The sequence below is a fragment of the Simochromis diagramma genome, unplaced genomic scaffold (genome assembly GCF_900408965.1).
Source record: "Simochromis diagramma unplaced genomic scaffold, fSimDia1.1 OVJJ01000501.1, whole genome shotgun sequence".
Classification (NCBI taxonomy): domain Eukaryota; kingdom Metazoa; phylum Chordata; class Actinopteri; order Cichliformes; family Cichlidae; genus Simochromis; species Simochromis diagramma.
Window position 1 is genome coordinate 5,157,078 of NW_024387320.1, and position 19,480 is coordinate 5,176,557.

Sequence of the window (19,480 nt, forward strand, 5' to 3'; positions counted from 1 at the left end):
CCTAGTAGCACACATGGATCTCACAGATCTGTGTGACTCATCTTTCGCCTCATCTGCGCTGCAACCAAACTTCTTTCTGCCCAAGCAGGCATGTCTTGAATCATATAACAATCCTCAAATATCAGTGCACATTGTACTCACATCCTGCCACTTATCCTCGCTCTGTTTAACCTTCTCACGATACTTCTGCAGCTCTTCGTAGCGAACCTGCCGGATGACCGCGGGGTCGACGTGCACATCACTTGTTGATTTACTCCTGCGGGGGGGAAAAGCAGATCAAGCAGACTTTTTTTTTTTTTCAAAGATCAAAAGGCATCAGAAGTTTAGCTGACAGGTGGAAATCCACTCCGCATATGCATGCACAGTCCTGTGTATTTCCATCCTGTTAAATAAGCTGTAGATACAAACACATAACGAAGACACTGCAGTTCCACTGGGTACCTGCCATTAATATTTTTGGTATCTGCAGTAACTTGTTAGTATTCAAACACAGCACACCAGCTGACCACCAAACCTTGAGGGTGATATAAGCTCAGGTTAGTAACAGTCTTTCCCATCATGCAAAAGAAAAAAGTCTTTAAAGCCCCACCTTATGGAGGAATAACTTAAATAACTTCACCTACCTGTAAAGTTTTACATACAGTGTGTCATAACTCTCACTGGGACACACTGCAGTTTAGGCATGGACCCACTACTATTATATGTAAGCTGTGTCAAAAGAGCTTTGTGGAGCAAAGCCCACCTCCCCCCACCTCACCCTGAACTTGGCTCTGAGCCGTGAAACAGTCAATGTTGTGTGTCAGCGTTTAGCAGCTAGAGAGTGAGAACAGCAGCACAAAAAGCAGGAGGCAGCAGCGTGCGACCATAAGAGGGCAGAGCAAATGCAAACGTGCCACTTTTTTTGTTTTGTTTTTAGAAACTCACCCGTCTGTACCCTCTTGGCGCTCTCTAGGAAACCAGAAAAAAAGCCACAGACAACAAAGTCACATTTCTACCGACTGCAGTTTGACAGTGAGTCAGTGAGCGCTTTGGTCAAGAGCTTGAGACCAATTAGAAGCTATTACACACCAGCTCGTTCACAGCTAAGAGGGCTTCAAATGTATAGAGGGCCAACTGGGACATGACTCTGCTTGTTTTTGTTGTTAATATCAAGAGGATTAGAGTTACACTAGGCTGAGGAAGCGTGTAGACGTGTACCTTTCCCTAAACAAGGCTGCTTTCTGCAGACCCCAAATCCATCCATCCAAATGGGCTTAATTCAGGTTAAACGGTTGCTGTGTGTGTGCTTTTGTGTGTCCGCTCATGTGCAAACAGTACAGTGAAGATTTGTGTTCAAGTTACTATGGGCATGAGTCACATCGTCTTTCAGAGCTGTGAGGAATTTCTATAGTGCTTCTTGTTGGCACAACAGACACGACTATATTTAATTTGTTGGACTGATGCAGTCAGAGTGTTGGGGATGTTATGTTTGGATACTTCTCAGCATTCAACCTTTCCACCCTTTCTGCTGCTCTCTGAGTTTCACGGACCTGTATAAAGTTCCTTGTGCTGAGTAAAAGCAACACTATGCTCAGGTCAGGTTGGACTTTAAATTCCCATATTGCACTTTTCTACTCTGCTTGAGCACTCGCGGGTTTAAAAAAAGAATCAGCGCAGTTACTCACAAGTTGCTTTTTCCTTTTATTAAGCATGAATGTTTTAATTCCCATATGTAGGTAAACTGTCAGATAAGAAAAGATGAAAGGCAGATTTCTTTTCAGGGCTGTTTCGCAAATGATACACTAAATCATTATGGTTTTAAAAAAAATCAATGCATCACAACTCAAAATACACAATCTTGGTTGGTTTATTGTGCAGGTAATGTCTCAGTCATTACACGCCATGAGTTTGAGAAGTAAAATTGACCACATCAAGCACTCAACTCTGAGGGAACAACAAACATTTAGAACAAGTTCTAAGCTGCTGTTGTGGTTAATTTCACCACATTTTCTTCACTCTTACTTTGAAATACCCATGTCTGATCAAGAAACAAGCATTTAACTGTGTAAAACTCGCCTCGCTGACTGTGAAGGACTTTAAATCAAATCTCAGCCAGAACAGAACAATTCAGTATCAAACAAAAATTACTGAAAGTCTGAAATGGCACAGAAACAACAAGACAAACATGCAGGAAAAAAAGTCTACAGCCACTCTTACGTCAATCTTTTTTTTCCTTTACAGCTTCAGAGCAGCTAGCCTTTCCACCAAAAGCCTTTTCTTATGTCTTAACTGACTAGCTTCCCTGATTGCCTGCCACTTCTGCAGGTCCTCTTTGCTACAGGAAGCAGGCACTGAAGGGGTTTTCTGACTGGCTGATGAAGCAGAGCTCTGGCTCTGATCAGAACAGATTCTGAACTTTCGAATTAGCATGTCATCCGTTTCAGGACGGGCCTCCTTATCAACTTCATTCAGGTTCGGTATTGCTGCTTTATGAGTCAGGGGACATGGGGGGCAGAGGAGTCTGGACTTGAGGTCAGGAGGCAGTGCCCAAGGCTCTGGGATGGGCATCGGGGCATAGTTGTCAGGTGCTCCTGAGAGTGGTCGCTGTTGCTGTGCCTGCTGGGTTTTCTCCCTACGAAACACCACATCGTCCTGCTCAATGTCTGGGAACTCAGTTTCCTCGGCGCCTCCACGAACGGGTTTCTGGGTGACAATGTTGAGCTGCGGCTCAGAGGTGCAGCGGCGATGTCTGCAAGTCAGCAGAGTCTTCAGTTTAGCCAAGTTTGTGTTGGACTGGAAGGCAAGGGTTCGCCTGGCAAACATGTCATCATTCTCCAAGTCCGGGCAAATACTTTCATAATCAATGGGGTCCGGGGGCTCCCGGGGGTCTTGGCGCCCCAGGAGCATCCACTTCTCCCCTTTCACCAGTCTGGGACCTGAGGTGGGGTCCACAGGGGCAAACACCAGTGGGGGGGTCTCTAAGAGAGGGGACTTGGGATGCTGTGGAGGAGTGTGTGGTTGAACATGAGGACTGCAGAGTAGGCAGAAGGAGAGAAAAGGACAGAGAGGTGGTGAGTGCATGCGTGTGAACCGGATCAAAGAGCAAGAAAAGGAGGAAAAGATACAACAAGCAGCCACAGTGGTGACATTTGATTCAAACAGAAGTTGATCAAATGTGGATTTTACAATCACACTGTTAGGAAATCAAACTGCAATGCTGCTTTCTACAAAAAACAAAAAGGAAAAAGGAAAAAGGAAAAAGTCTAGGCTTGAATAGGCTGTAATATAAATAGATTAATATTGACACAGCCTATTTCCACTAAGGTCAAAGGAAGCAAACTACATTATAAAGCATGTTAGGGCTGCTCCCGTCGCCTGAGGATACATTTTATCATTAGTATTATTTTCCAGGAGCTCGTCAGAAACAGAGCCCCAACAGGAGTCAGTTATATTTTCTTATAAAAATCTGGATGCTTTAAAATATTCCAGCATCATCACAATCATGCAGCTGTATCGACCTTTTCCCCACAACAAGGGTGGTGTGAGCTGAAGCCTCGTGTGTGCGGGTATGAGAGGGAGATGGGCCAGAGGGAGAGGGGGCGGAGGAGAGCCAGGGGCTGATGTCACAGTCTGAGTCATCTGACGAAGAGCCTGACTTCTTATGGCTACAGCCGACGAAAGAAGAAAGGACAGAGGAAGACAAAAGGTGGATGAAATTAGAGAAGAAACAACGGTAGGAAAAGTTAAAGGAAATATAGGCTGGAATCTGGAAAACAGTGAACCACAGAATCACAGATTTCTAATCTGAAAGGTTAGATTGGCATGCAGTTATTTAAGGTCAGCAAAATCAAGCTATAGATAGGAAGAAAGAAAGGATTGTGTATATATGAGTATAAATGTATGCCCTCACACACCTGAAGCCTTGTATCTTCTTGTACCAGGGTCTCCTCTGAGAGCCCAGTTTGATCTTCTGAATGTGAATGTCTTCTTCTGGTGTCCAGAATTTGGGTAAGAACTTGTCATAAGATACACTACTTGTAGGCAGAGGTTTGATACCCATCTTACGGGCATAGAGATCATCTTGGACAGGGTCAGCATAGCCCACCTCATCATCCTCATCCTCAGAGTTGTCATATATCTCCCTGAACAGGCTGTCAGTGGACACGCCTCGGCGGTGGTCCACCCTCACTGAACCGTGCCGGGGGGGTTGCATTTCCCCTCTGCTGATGCCGCTGCTGCTCAAGAGAGACAGCCAACCACAAGTGTCAAAACCTTATTTTTTGGCACACAGGTCACACCAAAAAAAAAAAAAGGAGTATATTTGTCCATCACAACAACCGCAAATGAAATGACGCAAGGAATATCAAACCAATGCAAGCTCAACGTCAAGCTGGGAGGTAAAAATTGATTTGTGGAGTTGTCCTGCCAACTCAAATCACTCCTCCAAGCTGAAAAGAAGCAAATGAGGGCATGCTAAATCTTTAAAAACGCAAAGCTCCTTGAACAAAAGCACCAAACTGAAGACTGCAAAATTGTTAGAGGCAGCACACTATGACAAAAAGCCACTGCTCATGGTTACAACTAACCATGCAAACTGAGGGTAAGAAAAGCATTCTTGTTTGCTTTTATCAAGCAGGCACATCAAAGTCACGCCATTGCTTCATGTTCTCTGACCTGAGGCAGGCCACGTTTTGTTGAGGGACAACAGTGGGAGTTATAGTGACCTTGGGCAAGGTGTCCCCCCTGCTTCCAGCCACCCGTCCCCCAACCTGAGGACTGATGGGTACGGCGAAGTTGGTGGGAGGAGCAGGGGAGGGGCTGTGGAAGCGCCTACTGGCCAGGTCATCCAGAACGAGATCGGGGTCCGGTCGGTCTGTGTCTGAGTCACTGCCACTTTCATACTCGCGGGCCCACTGGAGATGCACGTCAGAGAAGGCACTCTGGGATACTTGACTGTCTCCGTAGCAGCCAGGGGACACCCTTATTTCACCAAGGCAGTCATTCCACAACAAAAATGAGAGACAACACCGTCGGCCATTCATAGACAACACAGCGATGAGAAAGGAGAAACAAAGAGCTACCGAGTAAACTTCAAGCCTTTGAAGCACGAACATGGAGTCAAGATATCTTTTGTTATAATAACCAAAAAGTAAGAAGAATAAAAAACAGCTCACATGAGAAAAAGCACCTTCAAACAGAACAATGTGCATGGATTGTTGTGCTACCTGGTGAGAGAGCTTTCATCCTCTGCGAAACTGCTGCTGGCCCAGCTGCGCCGGTTGTCCTCATTACGTTCGGCCCGTTTCTTCCTTAGTGGAGCAGGCACGTAGCCAGAAGCTTTGTCTTTAGTGGGCAGGAACTGGTTAAACTGCGTGGTGGTTTTCGGTGCGACGACTGCCGACCGGCGGTAGCTGAGATTGTCCTTGTTCTCGGTCATCTTGAAGACAGAGTCTGCCTCGGTATCGCTACAACAACCTGGACCATGAAAGAGGAAAAACAGGTGTAAGGACTGGGGAAGAAAGTGGGAGAACAGAGAAAAGAGCGAGAGGAGTATATTGTGTGTTTTGGCGTGACTTTGGATGAGTAACAGAGGGGTGCAGGGTGTGGGGACAGAGGCCTCCTCATTTACAGGCCGGTGTGGACGGCTGTGGAATGTCTCACTGACCTCCACTGTGCATGGAGGAACTGCTCTGAGATCATCAGCCAGCAGTTTCCCCTTCTTTAAGTCAATATCATCACATGTTGGTATTCACTTTCAAAAGCATACCACTAGGTGGCAATAGGCATTTGTTTTCACAAATGGGTGTCAACTCTGTGGTTCTGAGGCAGTGTGTCTTCCCTGTTCACAAATATTTGAGTTTCTACACAGATGAGCTGGATTATAAATATTCAAGCAGAGAGACAATTTGAGAACAAACAAGCGAAAAGCGTGAGAACCACTCTCTAATGTCACGCTGTGTCCTGACAAATAATCAGCTTTAGGAAGATAAAAAGAAAGACGAAATTTGTCACCAAGATGTGGATGGAAATGAAATGATGTCTCCTACCCTCGCTGCTGCCTTTAAGAGTGGTGTCAGATGAGATGCTGTGGGGTCGGGAACCCAACGAATCCAAGCTGTCCAGGGAGTCGTCCCTCCTGTGTCTACCACCACCACCTCCTCCTCCTCCTCTCAGATGGGAGAGCTCCTCTCGCTCAGAGTACCAATTGTCTCCAAAACCGCTGTCTCGGACGTTGCTGCTTTTCTGACTGGAAGAATCCTGCAGAGCCTTTCACACACACACAAAAACATTCAGATAATAGGGTGCCAATTACAATATTTATCTCCACTGTGTGTGTGGTGAGATCTCCCAGGTAGAGAGTGAGTGGTCTGTTTTGTCTGGCCTCTCATTCTCGCAGACAAAGTTACTATAAGCATACGCTTCCATACCATATATAAAGGAGTGCCATTTAAATGGGATAACTTCACTGTTTTCTCTTCTCTCCCATCTTTGTCAAAATAAACAGTGTCACGATTCGCACGCCCTCGACGGCTGTGTTTACTGCGTGAAAAGAATGTCATCGCACATAAACGCATAAGCAAGCCCCAGACGAGCAAAAACTTGTCAACCACTTTAAAGAGAAAATGATTTTCACATCTGTAATCTTCCAAATCCTACCAGACAATGCGAGTCCGCAAAGCAAACTCAGCCTAACCCTGCGCTACTGAACTTGGATTATCGTGGCTAAACGTACAAAATACGCTGCATCCCACTGCTATTACTGAAAATCGGTGGAGTTGGTTGAATCACAGAGGTCTTGCACACCAACCTATAAATCTATGTGAAAGCAAAGCGCCAAATTCAACACTGGCACAGGCACGGGGTGGAAACGAGGCTTCTTCAAGAAAAGACGTGGCTATTTTCACTTGCAAAACTATGCGAACAGCATGTTGTAAACAACATTAAAATAGTTGAGTCAAGGGATCGGGTCTTTTATGACTCTACGTAGCTTTGGTTTTCGTGGCTAGCACACTGCGTCCCCCTCGGCCTATTGCTGTCATTCTTCTGCCTCATAGTCTTCATACCAGGGAGGATACAGTAACAAGACAGCGGCTATAGAAGAGGATTTCTAGTCCTGCCATTTATGCTGTCCACAAGGAAATTCAGCTCGTGTTTCATGAATGAGATAGAGAGAACACACTTCTGGGAATTTACCTTGTATAGTGCTGTGCCCAATAAACCCTCAAATGCCTTGAAGTTCAAGTAAGGTCCATCATAGAAGCAGTCACACTGAGCTCTTCTACCTAACCAGTAAATGGTGATCAATACCTGGAAAGAGAAAACAAAAGAGATTATACCTTCATTATTTTTATGAGAAACCTATATCTATACATCAGGTTATCACTACAGCTTTACCTGTACAAATGTCAGAGATCAATGTGCTGTGCAGTGCTAAAGCAGTCGATTGTTATGATAGTTGCAGCCCTGCTTTGATGAGGGTCAGATCACCTAGAGCCATGCTCTAATTTCCAGGCTCATCCAGAATACTCTGTTGTTGTTTGTCTGTGCATTTATATGCTGGACAGGAGACTGGTGCGCTAAGGCAAACAGTAAACCAACAAAGCTATACCCCATTACACATGATACTGTTTAAAGTGGCGTGTCAGCGCTTTGGTTTTTTATGTCAGAAAGTTATCACGGTTGGTGTTGACTTTTTTTTTTTTACATAAAAAGGGGCAAACATCCTCTAGTGAACATGTATACATTCTTAATGAATTTAAAATTTTAAAGTTATGAGGTGATCATTTGTCATTTTTTTCCTCAGTTTATTCTGTAGATGCAAATAAATTGCAGTAGCTATAAAAAAAATAAAATAAGGTGCAGGAGAGGTTTATCTATCTCCTTGCATGACCCTCATTAAAGGAGGTTAAGTGTAGGAGGTTATGGCATTCTTGTGATCTGTGGAGTTAAGACTTTAAATGTCTAATCAATACATTCAAATTGTGAATCTGTGAAGCATTATCACGCGAGTCTCTCAGTTTCTTCCTCCTTTGTCTAACCTTCCAAAAATATGAGCAATAAAGCTCTATGTGGCATTATCTTTGCATTGGAATAAATATTTATAATGACAAACTATTATGGGATTCTATAAGCCAGTTGTAAAATATCTGAAAATGAATAAAATATATAAAATAATAAAAAAATAAAAAAAACACTCACATTTTTCAGCCTCCTGCTGGTCTCTTGATCCCTGGGAGAAAAACAGAAGCAGAACTTAGAGGTTCATGTGTACGAGAGAAGATGAAAGTAAAAAAAAACAAAAAAAAAAACACAGAGCATCGTTGTTGAGTTTATGTGTCGGGTAGTGAAAGAGCTGGAAACTGAGAGCACAATCCAGACTATTGCCAGCCTCGCTCTCACACAAAAGGCGGTGAGAAAAACAAACACATATTTGTGGGGGGAAAAGCCATGAAGAAAAATGTTGAGGCTTAACAATCCGTGTCACATCTGAGCACCTAATTTCAAGCTAATCGCAACATCTGAGCAATTGCGCTATCATTTAGTTAAACTTTAGGGACATAAATGGGTTCTTGGTCACGATGTGGAATAAAGATAAGCCCAGCAGCTGCTAATTTATCACCAAACAAGGCTCTGTTTAATATTTCACTCATATTTCTGGGGATTCAGAGTCAAACTGTGTCAGTAAGCCAACTTTCCCAGGAAACTGGAAGCTCCTGTGAAACCAAACAAAACTCACAGTCTCAAACTGCAGCCTATTACCCTTGGTAGTCTGTGTACTTGTCACCTATCATGACCTTAATGTCTGTCTTGAGATGTTGGCAAACAGAAATGCATCATAAACAGTAACCATAATGATTTCACGAGAAGATTTACAGTCTGCTTTACATCTCCTGTTCACGTTGCACATTTCTGCATCTTTGTAATACCACAGGCAAACACACCTCTGTCTAACAATGAGAACTTGGATTACAGCGAGACTTTTTCCATGCATGCCATGCATGCAATGTAACCAATAAACCTGCCAAGACAATGATGATGCTGTACATCAGTACCTAAAACCAGAAATGTTTAGGCTTCTATGGGTTTGCTGGGTTCAGATAAAGGAAACAAAGCAAGGACGGATATTTGAATCCATATTTTTCAGGCCAAAGGACAGAAAGGAACAACTGAATTGCTCAGTAGAGAAATAAGAGCTAAAAATAAACATGTAAATGCTGTTCTGAAGTACACTGCAGAGTACAGAGATACTGAGAGAAAATACTGTACTTTTTATTATTGTACTCTGAATGTATTTAATATATTTGGTTATTCTTAAGATTTTACATTGAAAACATTTTTTACAACAAAAGCACCGTGTAGGACTTAAACAGGTAGTTTCCAAACAAGCCAATGTCAGATGTTGCATATTTATCTGAGTGACCTCCCCCTTTTCATGGAATCAGATATACTGAATGAACTGTTCAAGAGTAAATACCCAGTAACTTATGAAATTACTAAAAAAAAAAAAACCACTTTCTGTCAAGTTCATCATCATAAACTTTCAATTTCTTCCTCTGAAAGAGACCCATGAACTATAGTACCACACTGCATGTGGAAGAAGTAGCTCCGCTTGTGCTCTACAAACACCTTTTTATTTAACGGCTATTTAATTCCATTCAATTCAGTTTTACTTATATAGCACCAATTCTCATCAATAGTCGCCTTTATATTGTAAGGTAAAGACTATAATATTCGAATATTAGACTCTATAATATTAGAAAGAAACTCTCACAATTACACGATGCCTATGAGCAAGCATTTGGCAACAGTGGAAAGGAAAAAAAAAATCCCCTTTATGCACTTTGTCTAACATTCATGCACCCACTCACACTCCAGTTTATGGATCGGGATCAGTTCAGTGTTCCCACGTGTCAGCAATTAAACCACTGATGATCTGATTAGTAGATGACGTGCTTTACCTTCTTGAGTTGTAGCTTGTGGCTAGTGCAGTAGTTAACCCACTTGCCTTACATGCATATGAGCAAGACTAGGAGGAGAAAGTTTCCTGAAGTCACAAGCTGGTATACTCCTCACACTCCCTAGTTTATGTCAGGAATGGCATATGGTGTAAAACTCTGTATTTATTATGATAAACAGTATGTTGCTGACAATGCTTCTGTACTTCTGCTCGAGTATTTTTCCACTGCCGCCGGTACTTTTACCTATCTAAAGGTTCTAACACTTCTTTCACCACAGACAGCTGGATGGGAAGCTGATCAACTTTCCCACTAGCATGCGTCATCTCACACCAGGGGTTTCCAAAATGCTGATTTGCCAACACTGCAAACTGAAATGGACATTTACCAGTTTGGAACACTGAGAAATATTTATGGCCCCAGTAAAAGAGATGGATAAAAAAATGCCCTTGTGTGGCTTGGAACATGGGCACAAAGTCTAAGATTATAGCAGCGGCAGCCAGGTCCAAAAAAGTGGGCGTTGTATACCAAAACTACCAGCATTTCTCGTAATGCCCATTTATACATGAGCAGAGAAGATAAAATGGGGCTATTTCTAGTTCTCTGGAGCCTCGGGATTTTGCTGTAGCTTGTTAGAATCAGCTGAGTACTCATATGATTGAGCACGGACACTGCTGGAGTCTGATGCACACCAGTTCTACACAGAAAGTACAAGCTAGGAAAAAGATACTCTAAAGTAGTATAATCAGTTTATTGTGATTTATTAGGTTTCAAGGGGGGAAAAAAACAAACATTTGTGTTTTATGCTTCTTTTTTATATGTATCGTGGCTGCTAAAATATATGCAAGTGTCTTCTTGTGTGTCAAAAGAGGTAAAAAGAGGTTATTCAGGAAGTCATATAGGATTGGTTTATGGTCCTATGAAAAACTATACATGCTATACAGTGCGCAAACAAAGCTCTGACAGGAAACCATCAAGCTTGACAAAATTATAAGACAGTCTTATCATTCACAAGTGTTATTTGCTACATGTTTACACAGACTTTTGCACCACCACACTTTTGGGCAAGGCAAAGAACACGTAACGACCAATCCCTCATCACTTCAGACGGCGTTCTTTAAACTTGCGCCGCACACAAGTACCCAAGACAACACGTAAGCAAGTCAGCAACGTCTACTACACAGCCATTGGAAAGATAAACACAAGCCTCTACCACTACCTCCAAATCAAAATTAGTTTTTCCCCAACAAGACGTTTTTATTTACATGGCACAGTTTCAGCTATTACTATCAGCTACTTTAATTTGACCTAAAGGAGTCGAATAGTAAGTGCTGCCAAAATTGAGAAAAAGGAGACAAAAGGGCAGAAAGAAGTCAGATAAACTGAAGAAACACAAACGAATATTCAAATGTTACACAAATAACTTCCTAAGAGAGAGCAAAGGAAATTATCTAATTCAATCACTTCCCTGTGTTGTCACAGAGGCAGAACGATAGACTAAGTAGATAATAATAAAATCTACAGATAAATGTATTCCAACCTGTATCTGTCTCTAGTATCAGTCTGTTTACAGCCAATAACGACATCAAACCAGCTCGACCTCTCAAACCAAACACCAAAGCTAAATTAGTGGGTGTGAAAGCGCAATCAGAGAGCATACCTCTGCAATGAAGATTACTTGCTCAGCCGCAATCCATAAATCCACATGTAACAGCATTCATCTATGTTCTTTGAGATTTAAATACAGACCCAGACAATCCCCAGCAGTACCCCCCCAAAAAAGAAAAAAAGACAGACACAAGGAGAGTTAAAATAGAGGAATCAGCTGTGGGTGAAACAGTGTCAGACATCATTGTGTCGTACTTATCAGGCACACTGCAGCCTTTGTGAGCGAGGAAACAGGGTGAGGCTGGTATTTCTCTCTCCAAGTTAACTACAGGGCACAAATATAACCCTTGTGTTGCCCTTTTACAGCCAGGGCTGTGTCAGTGATGTAGAAACTTTATTGGCCTCTCAGCATCATCGCTCGTTTGGTTTCCCAATCTGCCCACGGTTCACGCAACGCTGTGACAAACAGTGATGGCATTGCCATATATTATACTATGGAACCAGAAGGTGCAGTTCCAGCTCGCTGAACCACACCCGAAACAACAACACACAGGGCACTGCGTCTGACTCCTTTGCCCCGAGTTCCAAACATTCAGATTTTCACAGTGAGCTTCAAAGTACTACCACAGTACACACAGAATGGGGTACAATACACACTGGTGGTGAAGAAATTCTGATAACAAGCTATGTAATCTGTACACATTTCTCTGGGAAACAACACTTTCCTTCAAATATGTGGTTTCTTATGCCATTGCATAAGAAAATACACACAGAGGTCACAATGCTTATTGATTATTTAGAAGAAGCTATTAACATTCCTCAGAGGACAATGCACCTGTCAATCTTGTGCAGTTGTTTTCTCTCTTTTTTTGGGTTGCAGAGCAGTCAATAATTTGCTTAATCAAACAGTGGAAAACAAATGAGACTTTGGACCCCTCTCTGTGGGGGACTTGTTCTGTCAGTTACTGGAAGTCACAGAGCAAAGCGATCACAACAGCGAGAGCAATTTGCAAATTCCACTATAAACGTTGTGCATTCAGAAAGCACTTAAATACATGTAGGCTAGCAAAGGCATCATCATAAAACTATGGTTTATGGACAGGCTGAAACTCATTGAACAATCTCTAAATCCTTAGGGCCTTATAAAACGGATTTAAATAAATTTTCATTTTAAGTTCAATTTAAACAAAAATCAACAAACAACTTTTTTCTTATTTTAAAAAATCCTAACTTTTGAGTGAAAAAACCCCTCTAAGCCAAGCTTATATATTTGAAGCAAGTTATTTTCTGCTGGTTATGTTTGGGACATGTACACAACCGCGTCGTAGCAATGCTGCTGAATTTCTATATCGGATCTAATAGTCCACAGGATGTAGCTAATTTTGAATAGTGCGCTTTTGGAGGGAATGATTAATCCTCAGCCTCATCCTGTGGACAGTTGATAGCTGGTCATAAATAGATGTGAATCACAGTTTGCGATCATGAATCAGATTCAGTCTGGTACTACGTGCTTAAGAAACAGTAACTTGGCTTCGGTTTAACATGTGGACGATTCGAGGCAGGACACTGTCCCCTCTTATCTTTCAGTATCTGTATCACAACAGTTTGTGATGCCTATTAACATTTTTTGACATTGTGTTTGTGACTGATAAAAGTCATTGTCATAAAAAAGGTTTCATAACACAATGCAATACAGCACTGAACGTGCTAGAACCAGTACTACAATTGCAAAGCTCAAAGGTCAGGCCAAACATCCAATACGCTTTTATGGTGATCGTAATGCGGGCGGGCACGAATTAAATAAAGCCTTCCTTGTGTGCGGCGTCATGCAAACTGTCACTGTGCCTTGTTAATAACTGTATTTTAAGCACCTTACATCTATTTGTCAAACTGGATGCAGAGGACATTTCAGCCTAGACGACTGATCAGCAAAAACACGTTGCAGAGAATTTCTTGGTCTGCTAACAAATAGAAAACTCGATTTGTCATTTCAGTTTCGTTTTATATATCAGTCAGTTCATTCTGCTTCATCTTTCTGCTGCAAAACATTTCAGGTAACTAATGCAAAATGTGAAAGTTTAAATCTAAATGGCAAAAAAATTTAAAAATAAACGTCCGGTTTATCTGCAAGTGAAAGCAACACAGAGCAACCAAGAGACAGAATAACAACCTAATTGCTGCTGAACAGCAAAAAACAGTGAAGCTGAGCGAAGCACCTGTCAGACTGGGTTTAAGGGAGTGGAGGTTGGACAAACACCAGGGGTAAAGACAGCTGATAGAGACAACTTTCTCTCCCTCTGTGTGTGTGTGTGTGTGTGTGTGAGCTCTCAGTGCCTCATTTGCTTAGCCTCTGATAAGCACCAGCACCATAAAGCCATTGGCTGCTTGTATGCAGCCTTGTTTGGGAAGATATCCTCATGTTACTCCCGGTGCGCGCTCTCTCTCTTTGTAAGTCAGAAATGCTGCAAGCGAAATTTTTACCCAGCAGGCCAAATTTTATTCCTTCTTGCATAAAAAGAATTCTGGGCATAATTAAAACCTGCTGAATTTAAGAGCAGGAATGACTCGTGCACTCAAGAATGTGTAACTGAATATATACAAACACAAACACACGCAGGTGTACTATGAAGACCACAAGCAGGGGGAGGCTGCAAACTATAAAAAGCTCCTTTACTGGTGTCCTGATACCATTCCAATCAGTCCTGCTTCTCAAAGTGACCCCAGATGCTAAAAATAGGATAGCGAGAACAGTCTTACAAAACCCCAGCACGCAGATGGACAAGGCGGCAAAGAGCTGAGCTCAAGTATACTCTAAGAAGTATACTTTTTTTTATATGTCTGCGTGACAGAGTCAGCTGCTAATATGCTAGAGTGACTTTTAGTCAGCTATCACAGCATGAGTATCGTTTCTCCAGCTTGTTACTGTCGCACGAAATTTACCACCAGCATCATGGGAAAAGTTATGTAATGAAGGAAGTGACTGAGAGCATGGCGTAAGACGTATCACAGAATTATCTTTATGAGAGTGACAGGCAAAGATATCTTAAGGCAGCTTGTTCTCTGGTGTAGAGGTGAGGGTGTGTCTTCATAAAAGGTAGGCAGATTTGTTTGTTTAAAGCCCATATATCACTTTACAGTACACCTGTCTGCATGTATGCCTTTTTGATTTACGTGGTTTCGACAATAGCTGTCAGCGGTGGCGAAAAACCGCTTAGGTGAATTATGGGAAAAATGCAACATCTCGAAGGAACACCCCAAATTAAGGGCTACTTTGTCTTTACATTAAGTGAAACACAAAGAGGTGAAGCCCCTCTGAATATACATGCTGCATTTTTACACCTTCACCATGGATTATTTTGTCACCCAAAGTGATGTATTTGCTAATAAGGGCTTATCTGCGTCAAGCTTAACGACCTGCAGGTATTGCTGTTAAAGCACTTTTTTAAATGCTTGCGCAGCACAGAGAGGGTGCCACAGGGGATGGACAGTACGCCGAGCCCTGCCTCGCTTCCCCCTGAAGGCACACCTGTGCGAAAGATGAACAGGTTGTTCAACATACCGCGCGCTTCTCTGGCGGGGCATTCAACTGACACAAAAGCAACTGTGTGAAAAAACTAATAAACACAGCAGCAGGGTACTGATAATGCGCGAGGCTTCTCTTTAATTAACAATCGCAACGATGAGTCTTTAAAATCTATACCCTGCACCAGTAAGTGCTCAGTTACTGTCACGACTAGGATTTTGCAACCGGAATCATGACATTTGTATTGAATGGAAATTAATTTGACCTGATACTTTACAATCAGATTACACATTCTTACTACTGTGTTGTTGTTTTTTTTTATCAACAGTTGGATCTCCCACACTTTAAAGAAACTCATGTACCTCGGCAGGTGTATAACAGCAGGAGAAAATATGTACTGAAAATAGAGTTGACCTTTTTTTAACAGCAGCTTGAATCGTGGCTCACATGAGAACCCATGTCCCTTACAGTATCTGTGAAAGCTACAATTAATCATTCAGCCTCTCTGTGGGAGATTAAGTTGATTCAATCAAGGAACACGAGTGGGTCTCGGCTTTTGTCTCTTGCATGATTGCATCACAGGTCTGTGAATGATGAGTACAGGCATCAAAGTGTTTGTGCCAATGCTCTGAAAGCTTAAAACTTACTTGACTGTGACTCTTGAGGACAAGTCTTGAAGATCTCCCGGGTGAAAGAGCTGCGCTTCCTTTAGTCCAAGCTTCCCACAGGCCTTGAGGAAGACGTTAAGGTTGTCCTGGGTAAAGAACAAAGCAGGGATGAGGTCTGTCCACCTTTAGAGGCAAAGAATAATCACTCAGGAATTCAGTGGCAGGGACACAACCTACAAGTGATTGCTTCCAAAGTTCATGTCACAGAGCAGAAGTGGATTGGGAGGAGCATGTGCGTAGCAAATAAGAAGTGACCCATGGCAGGACACAAACACACATGCAGTGGGTGGGGGGAGGAGGCAGCCTGACAAGAGCTGAGTGACAGCAGCAGAGCCACCTGTGGGTTGCGTTAGGGTAGGGAAAACAGCCAAACCAGGAAGAATGACATCAGAGGTTTGCACAAGTCCCACCCAGCCAGGAGCTGGAGAGCAAAAGTGACGCACGCGGCAGCACGCTGCCTGTTGCACTCTTTTCTCACACCCTGAAACTGTCCCCTCCCCTCTGTGCCAAGCCCTTTATTCGAGAATACCTGTGGAATCTGTGGGGTGGTGGTGTATTTTTGAGACATTAGGTTGCTATGAAACCTTAAGTCGGGTGACAGAAACGGATAAATATTTCCCTGAAGCGATTCTTCAGAGGACATGGGAGTGGAAGGACTGCTTTGTTTTTTGTTTTCCCCCGTACATTGTGTCAATCACTTTACGGTTTGCGTGTACGTACACAATTTGGACAGGTGTGTGGGCATGATGCAGGAAAGCAAAAATACATTTTGCTCCAAACATATACACACACAACTCAGACATTTCAAGCAAATCAACCACACAAGCACCATTCTTTTCCGGTCTCATGACTTTTCCAGTTGTAATCCCAACTGTCCTGTTTGTAAGGCTGCACTTCCCATTGGGACAGCACTGCTTATGAGAGCTTTCATGTAATCATACATGGTTTATACATGGGCTGAAATAATTAAGGGGTAGCTAGTTCTATATTTAAATGGCAAACATGCTTATTAGCAAATGGAGGAAGAGAGTTCGCCTCCCAGTGGATGTGAGCTAACAGTTTTGCCTGTCCCTCTGCAGTACTTTGATGGGCTTTATAGGCTACAACCATTACAAGTCATACATCAGCACTTCACCTACTGTATGCAAGAGGTACAGAATAGCACAATCTCCCAGACTGAGATATCGTGACGAATACGACTGAGTAACTCAGGAGATAACACTGATTCTGGCTGCTTAAAGGGACAGATAGGGCCTTTGGTGCTTTTTATCTTCCATCTACATTGATTAAGTGTGAGTTGATCACTACTTGAGATTTAAGCTATTGTGATGTCGTCTTTCTGTTGAATATAATGCAATCAGATGGCGCTTGCCTTGGACCACTCATAGGGCCAAAAACTATTTTTTGAAAACTCTGCAGCAATGTCTGTTTTCAAGAAGAAAAAAAAATGCACAGGCCTTGTTGAATGTCATGTCATTTTGTGTTACTAATTGGTACAACATGTACCTTTCAGAAAAAACAAAGCATACTTTTAGCTGCTTTAATTTGCCTCACTAGGGTGAGGCAAACAACAAGACAGCTTTCAAGTACAGGCACTCTGAATGTTAGATTGGAATTTTAGACTTGCATTACAAATTATGTTTAAAGACGAGACAATAAATATGGTTTAAAGGAAGTGTAACACAGCCCAGATCATGTTTTCAACAGTGAAGTGAGGAATTGTTAATATTTTATTTGTTTCCCTGGAAAATGTCTAATTCGGTTAAAGTTTGAGAAGTATCATGGTGTTTTTTCAAATGCAGCAAATATCTGCAGTGGCATGAATTATGAAACACAGCTTTATTCATCATACAACCTGGTAACCCATCAGCCCATCCAAAGCCTCCTAAAAAGTGACTGGACAATAAAACTAAGCCTACGAACAGACTACAGATGGAAACCAGAATGTTTATGCAAACAACAATTTTGTTGCATATATGAACATATTCATATGTAAAATCTCTTTAGAGAAATTATTCAGCGATAACTGAGTCTGTTAGCATGATCCCTTTACTTAGCCTTAATTAACTAAAGTGGCATCCAAAACTAACTATAGAAGGAACTGAGTTTGTAATCTGTGTGCATTATCTAAATAGTGACTATATTTGTTATAATAAGTTAACTGGTAATGTTATTCAGTACTTTATATGCTAAACTGTTAACGTGCAGATCTCATAACATATATCCCACTCAATCCCAGAAAATGGGATTAAGGCAAATAAAATTCTAGTTCTATATCTTTTGGTATGTTAATTAACTACAAAGAGCATTATGAACAAACTAAAAGCCCCCGCTCCCCCAATAGATCAGTCCCAGAACATGCAGAGATAATGATGTTGAAGGAATTTTATGCTGACTTGTGCCTGCATATAATCCTGCTAAATATGCTGTACCCATCCAGCAGCCTCTAATCCTCTCATGCAAACTCAAGGATCCTGATTTAAGCACTTCGCTCCAAGAAACGGAAAGCTTCTTCATCCCTTCTGGTCACATTATGGCCACGCCATTTCTTTCACTGCTCTCTTTGTCTACAATAATTCCCCTCAACTGACCCCTTCCAGTGCTTTAAAGAACAAGGAAAGTTATGATTAAAATATCAGGCTACACAGTTTCAAAACCTGTGACAATAAACCAAGAGGAGATTGAATACTTGAAATACCGTCTCTCCTCAAACGGGCTCAATAAAGGGCCCACACGTCTCAAAAGTCGGATCCAGTCATAACATGCACGCATACAACGCAAACACAGTAACAAAACATGGTCAAATACCGTTCATTGCACAGACAATTACACATTTAGATGAGTAAAGACACCCTAAAGGCCACTGAAACTGTTTATCCTCTCCATCCTCCCCCAACTACCTCAACTCACCAAGGAGTTGGTGTGTGCTGGAGCAGCCACTGACATGCCAATTACGGTGTATTTATGGTCTGCACTTTAGTGGGCAGATGGAGTCATCCTTAACTCCCTCCCTCTGGCTTTGCCCCAGTGGGCCTCAGATCCAGGCCCACATTCGTGCAGTTCGCTGCCCAACCACACAACTGCCGCCTTCCTGCTAAGCACTGGTAAAAGCAGAACCAGGCCTGAACTGGGCTTCCATGGCCCAAACCCACATCTCACTCAGCAACAGTCAGAGGAGTTTGCTGACATGAGAAACATTCCCCTGGACACAAGTGAAAGCAAAGAATAGGCCAGAGACTGGAGCCAATGTTGCTAAATATTCTGCAAAACTGGAGATTTACTGTTTTTTTTCTCTCTCCTTCGTTCCTTCTTTGGTCTTTTTTGCTCTGCCCAAACTTGAGGCTGGTATTGATTTAGAGTACTGACAATCCCACAGATAGCAAATCTCAAACCCCACTTATAAGTCTAAAAGTTGAAAATACTCATATTTGAGTGGTAATGAGGCACGTTTGCAAGGAACAAAATGATTCAAATCATGCTGTATCTACTCTGCAAAATGAAAAAAGAAACAAAAGAAAAACAGTGTTACTCTTGCTCTTTGTCCACTGCTTCTGGCTTTTCTTCCAGATCTATATTTCTAAGTTGTGTAACAGAAGACGAATGGGCAAACACAGAAATGTTCAGAAAATAGCAAACTTCCAACTAAAAAACAACCCCCCTCCACCACCACCACCACCACCAACAACACCACCAAAGACCACACTTATTACTATTAAAAGAGACGCGAGATAGGGGGAAAAAGTGAG

At 42.3% G+C, this 19,480-nt stretch overlaps 2 protein-coding genes across 10 annotated transcripts in view; both read right to left on the reverse strand.

The window, feature by feature from the left end:
* Window positions 1-19,480, reverse strand: part of LOC120717614 (LIM domain only protein 7-like) — a 48,937-nt gene that overhangs the window by 16,898 nt on the left and 12,559 nt on the right. For 8 of the 9 annotated variants that reach the window (XM_040005761.1, XM_040005766.1, XM_040005763.1 and 5 more), the window contains exons 5-11: window positions 15,714-15,820; window positions 8,179-8,209; window positions 7,174-7,287; window positions 6,027-6,246; window positions 5,205-5,454; window positions 925-948; window positions 142-256 (exon numbers count right to left, since the gene is read on the reverse strand). In XM_040005761.1, coding sequence (XP_039861695.1) covers window positions 142-256; window positions 925-948; window positions 5,205-5,454; window positions 6,027-6,246; window positions 7,174-7,287; window positions 8,179-8,209; window positions 15,714-15,820 — 861 coding nt within the window. The remainder of the gene's footprint in view (window positions 1-141; window positions 257-924; window positions 949-5,204; window positions 5,455-6,026; window positions 6,247-7,173; window positions 7,288-8,178; window positions 8,210-15,713; window positions 15,821-19,480) is intronic. The other variant, XM_040005762.1, reaches the window with a different exon arrangement.
* LOC120717627 (LIM domain only protein 7-like) lies at window positions 1,801-4,611 on the reverse strand. The gene is made up of 3 exons (XM_040005804.1): window positions 3,894-4,611; window positions 3,498-3,644; window positions 1,801-3,010 (listed from the first exon to the last, which is right to left on the reverse strand). Exons 1-3 carry the CDS (start codon window positions 4,190-4,192, stop codon window positions 2,215-2,217), a joined length of 1,242 nt encoding a protein of 413 aa, XP_039861738.1. The 5' UTR covers window positions 4,193-4,611; the 3' UTR covers window positions 1,801-2,214.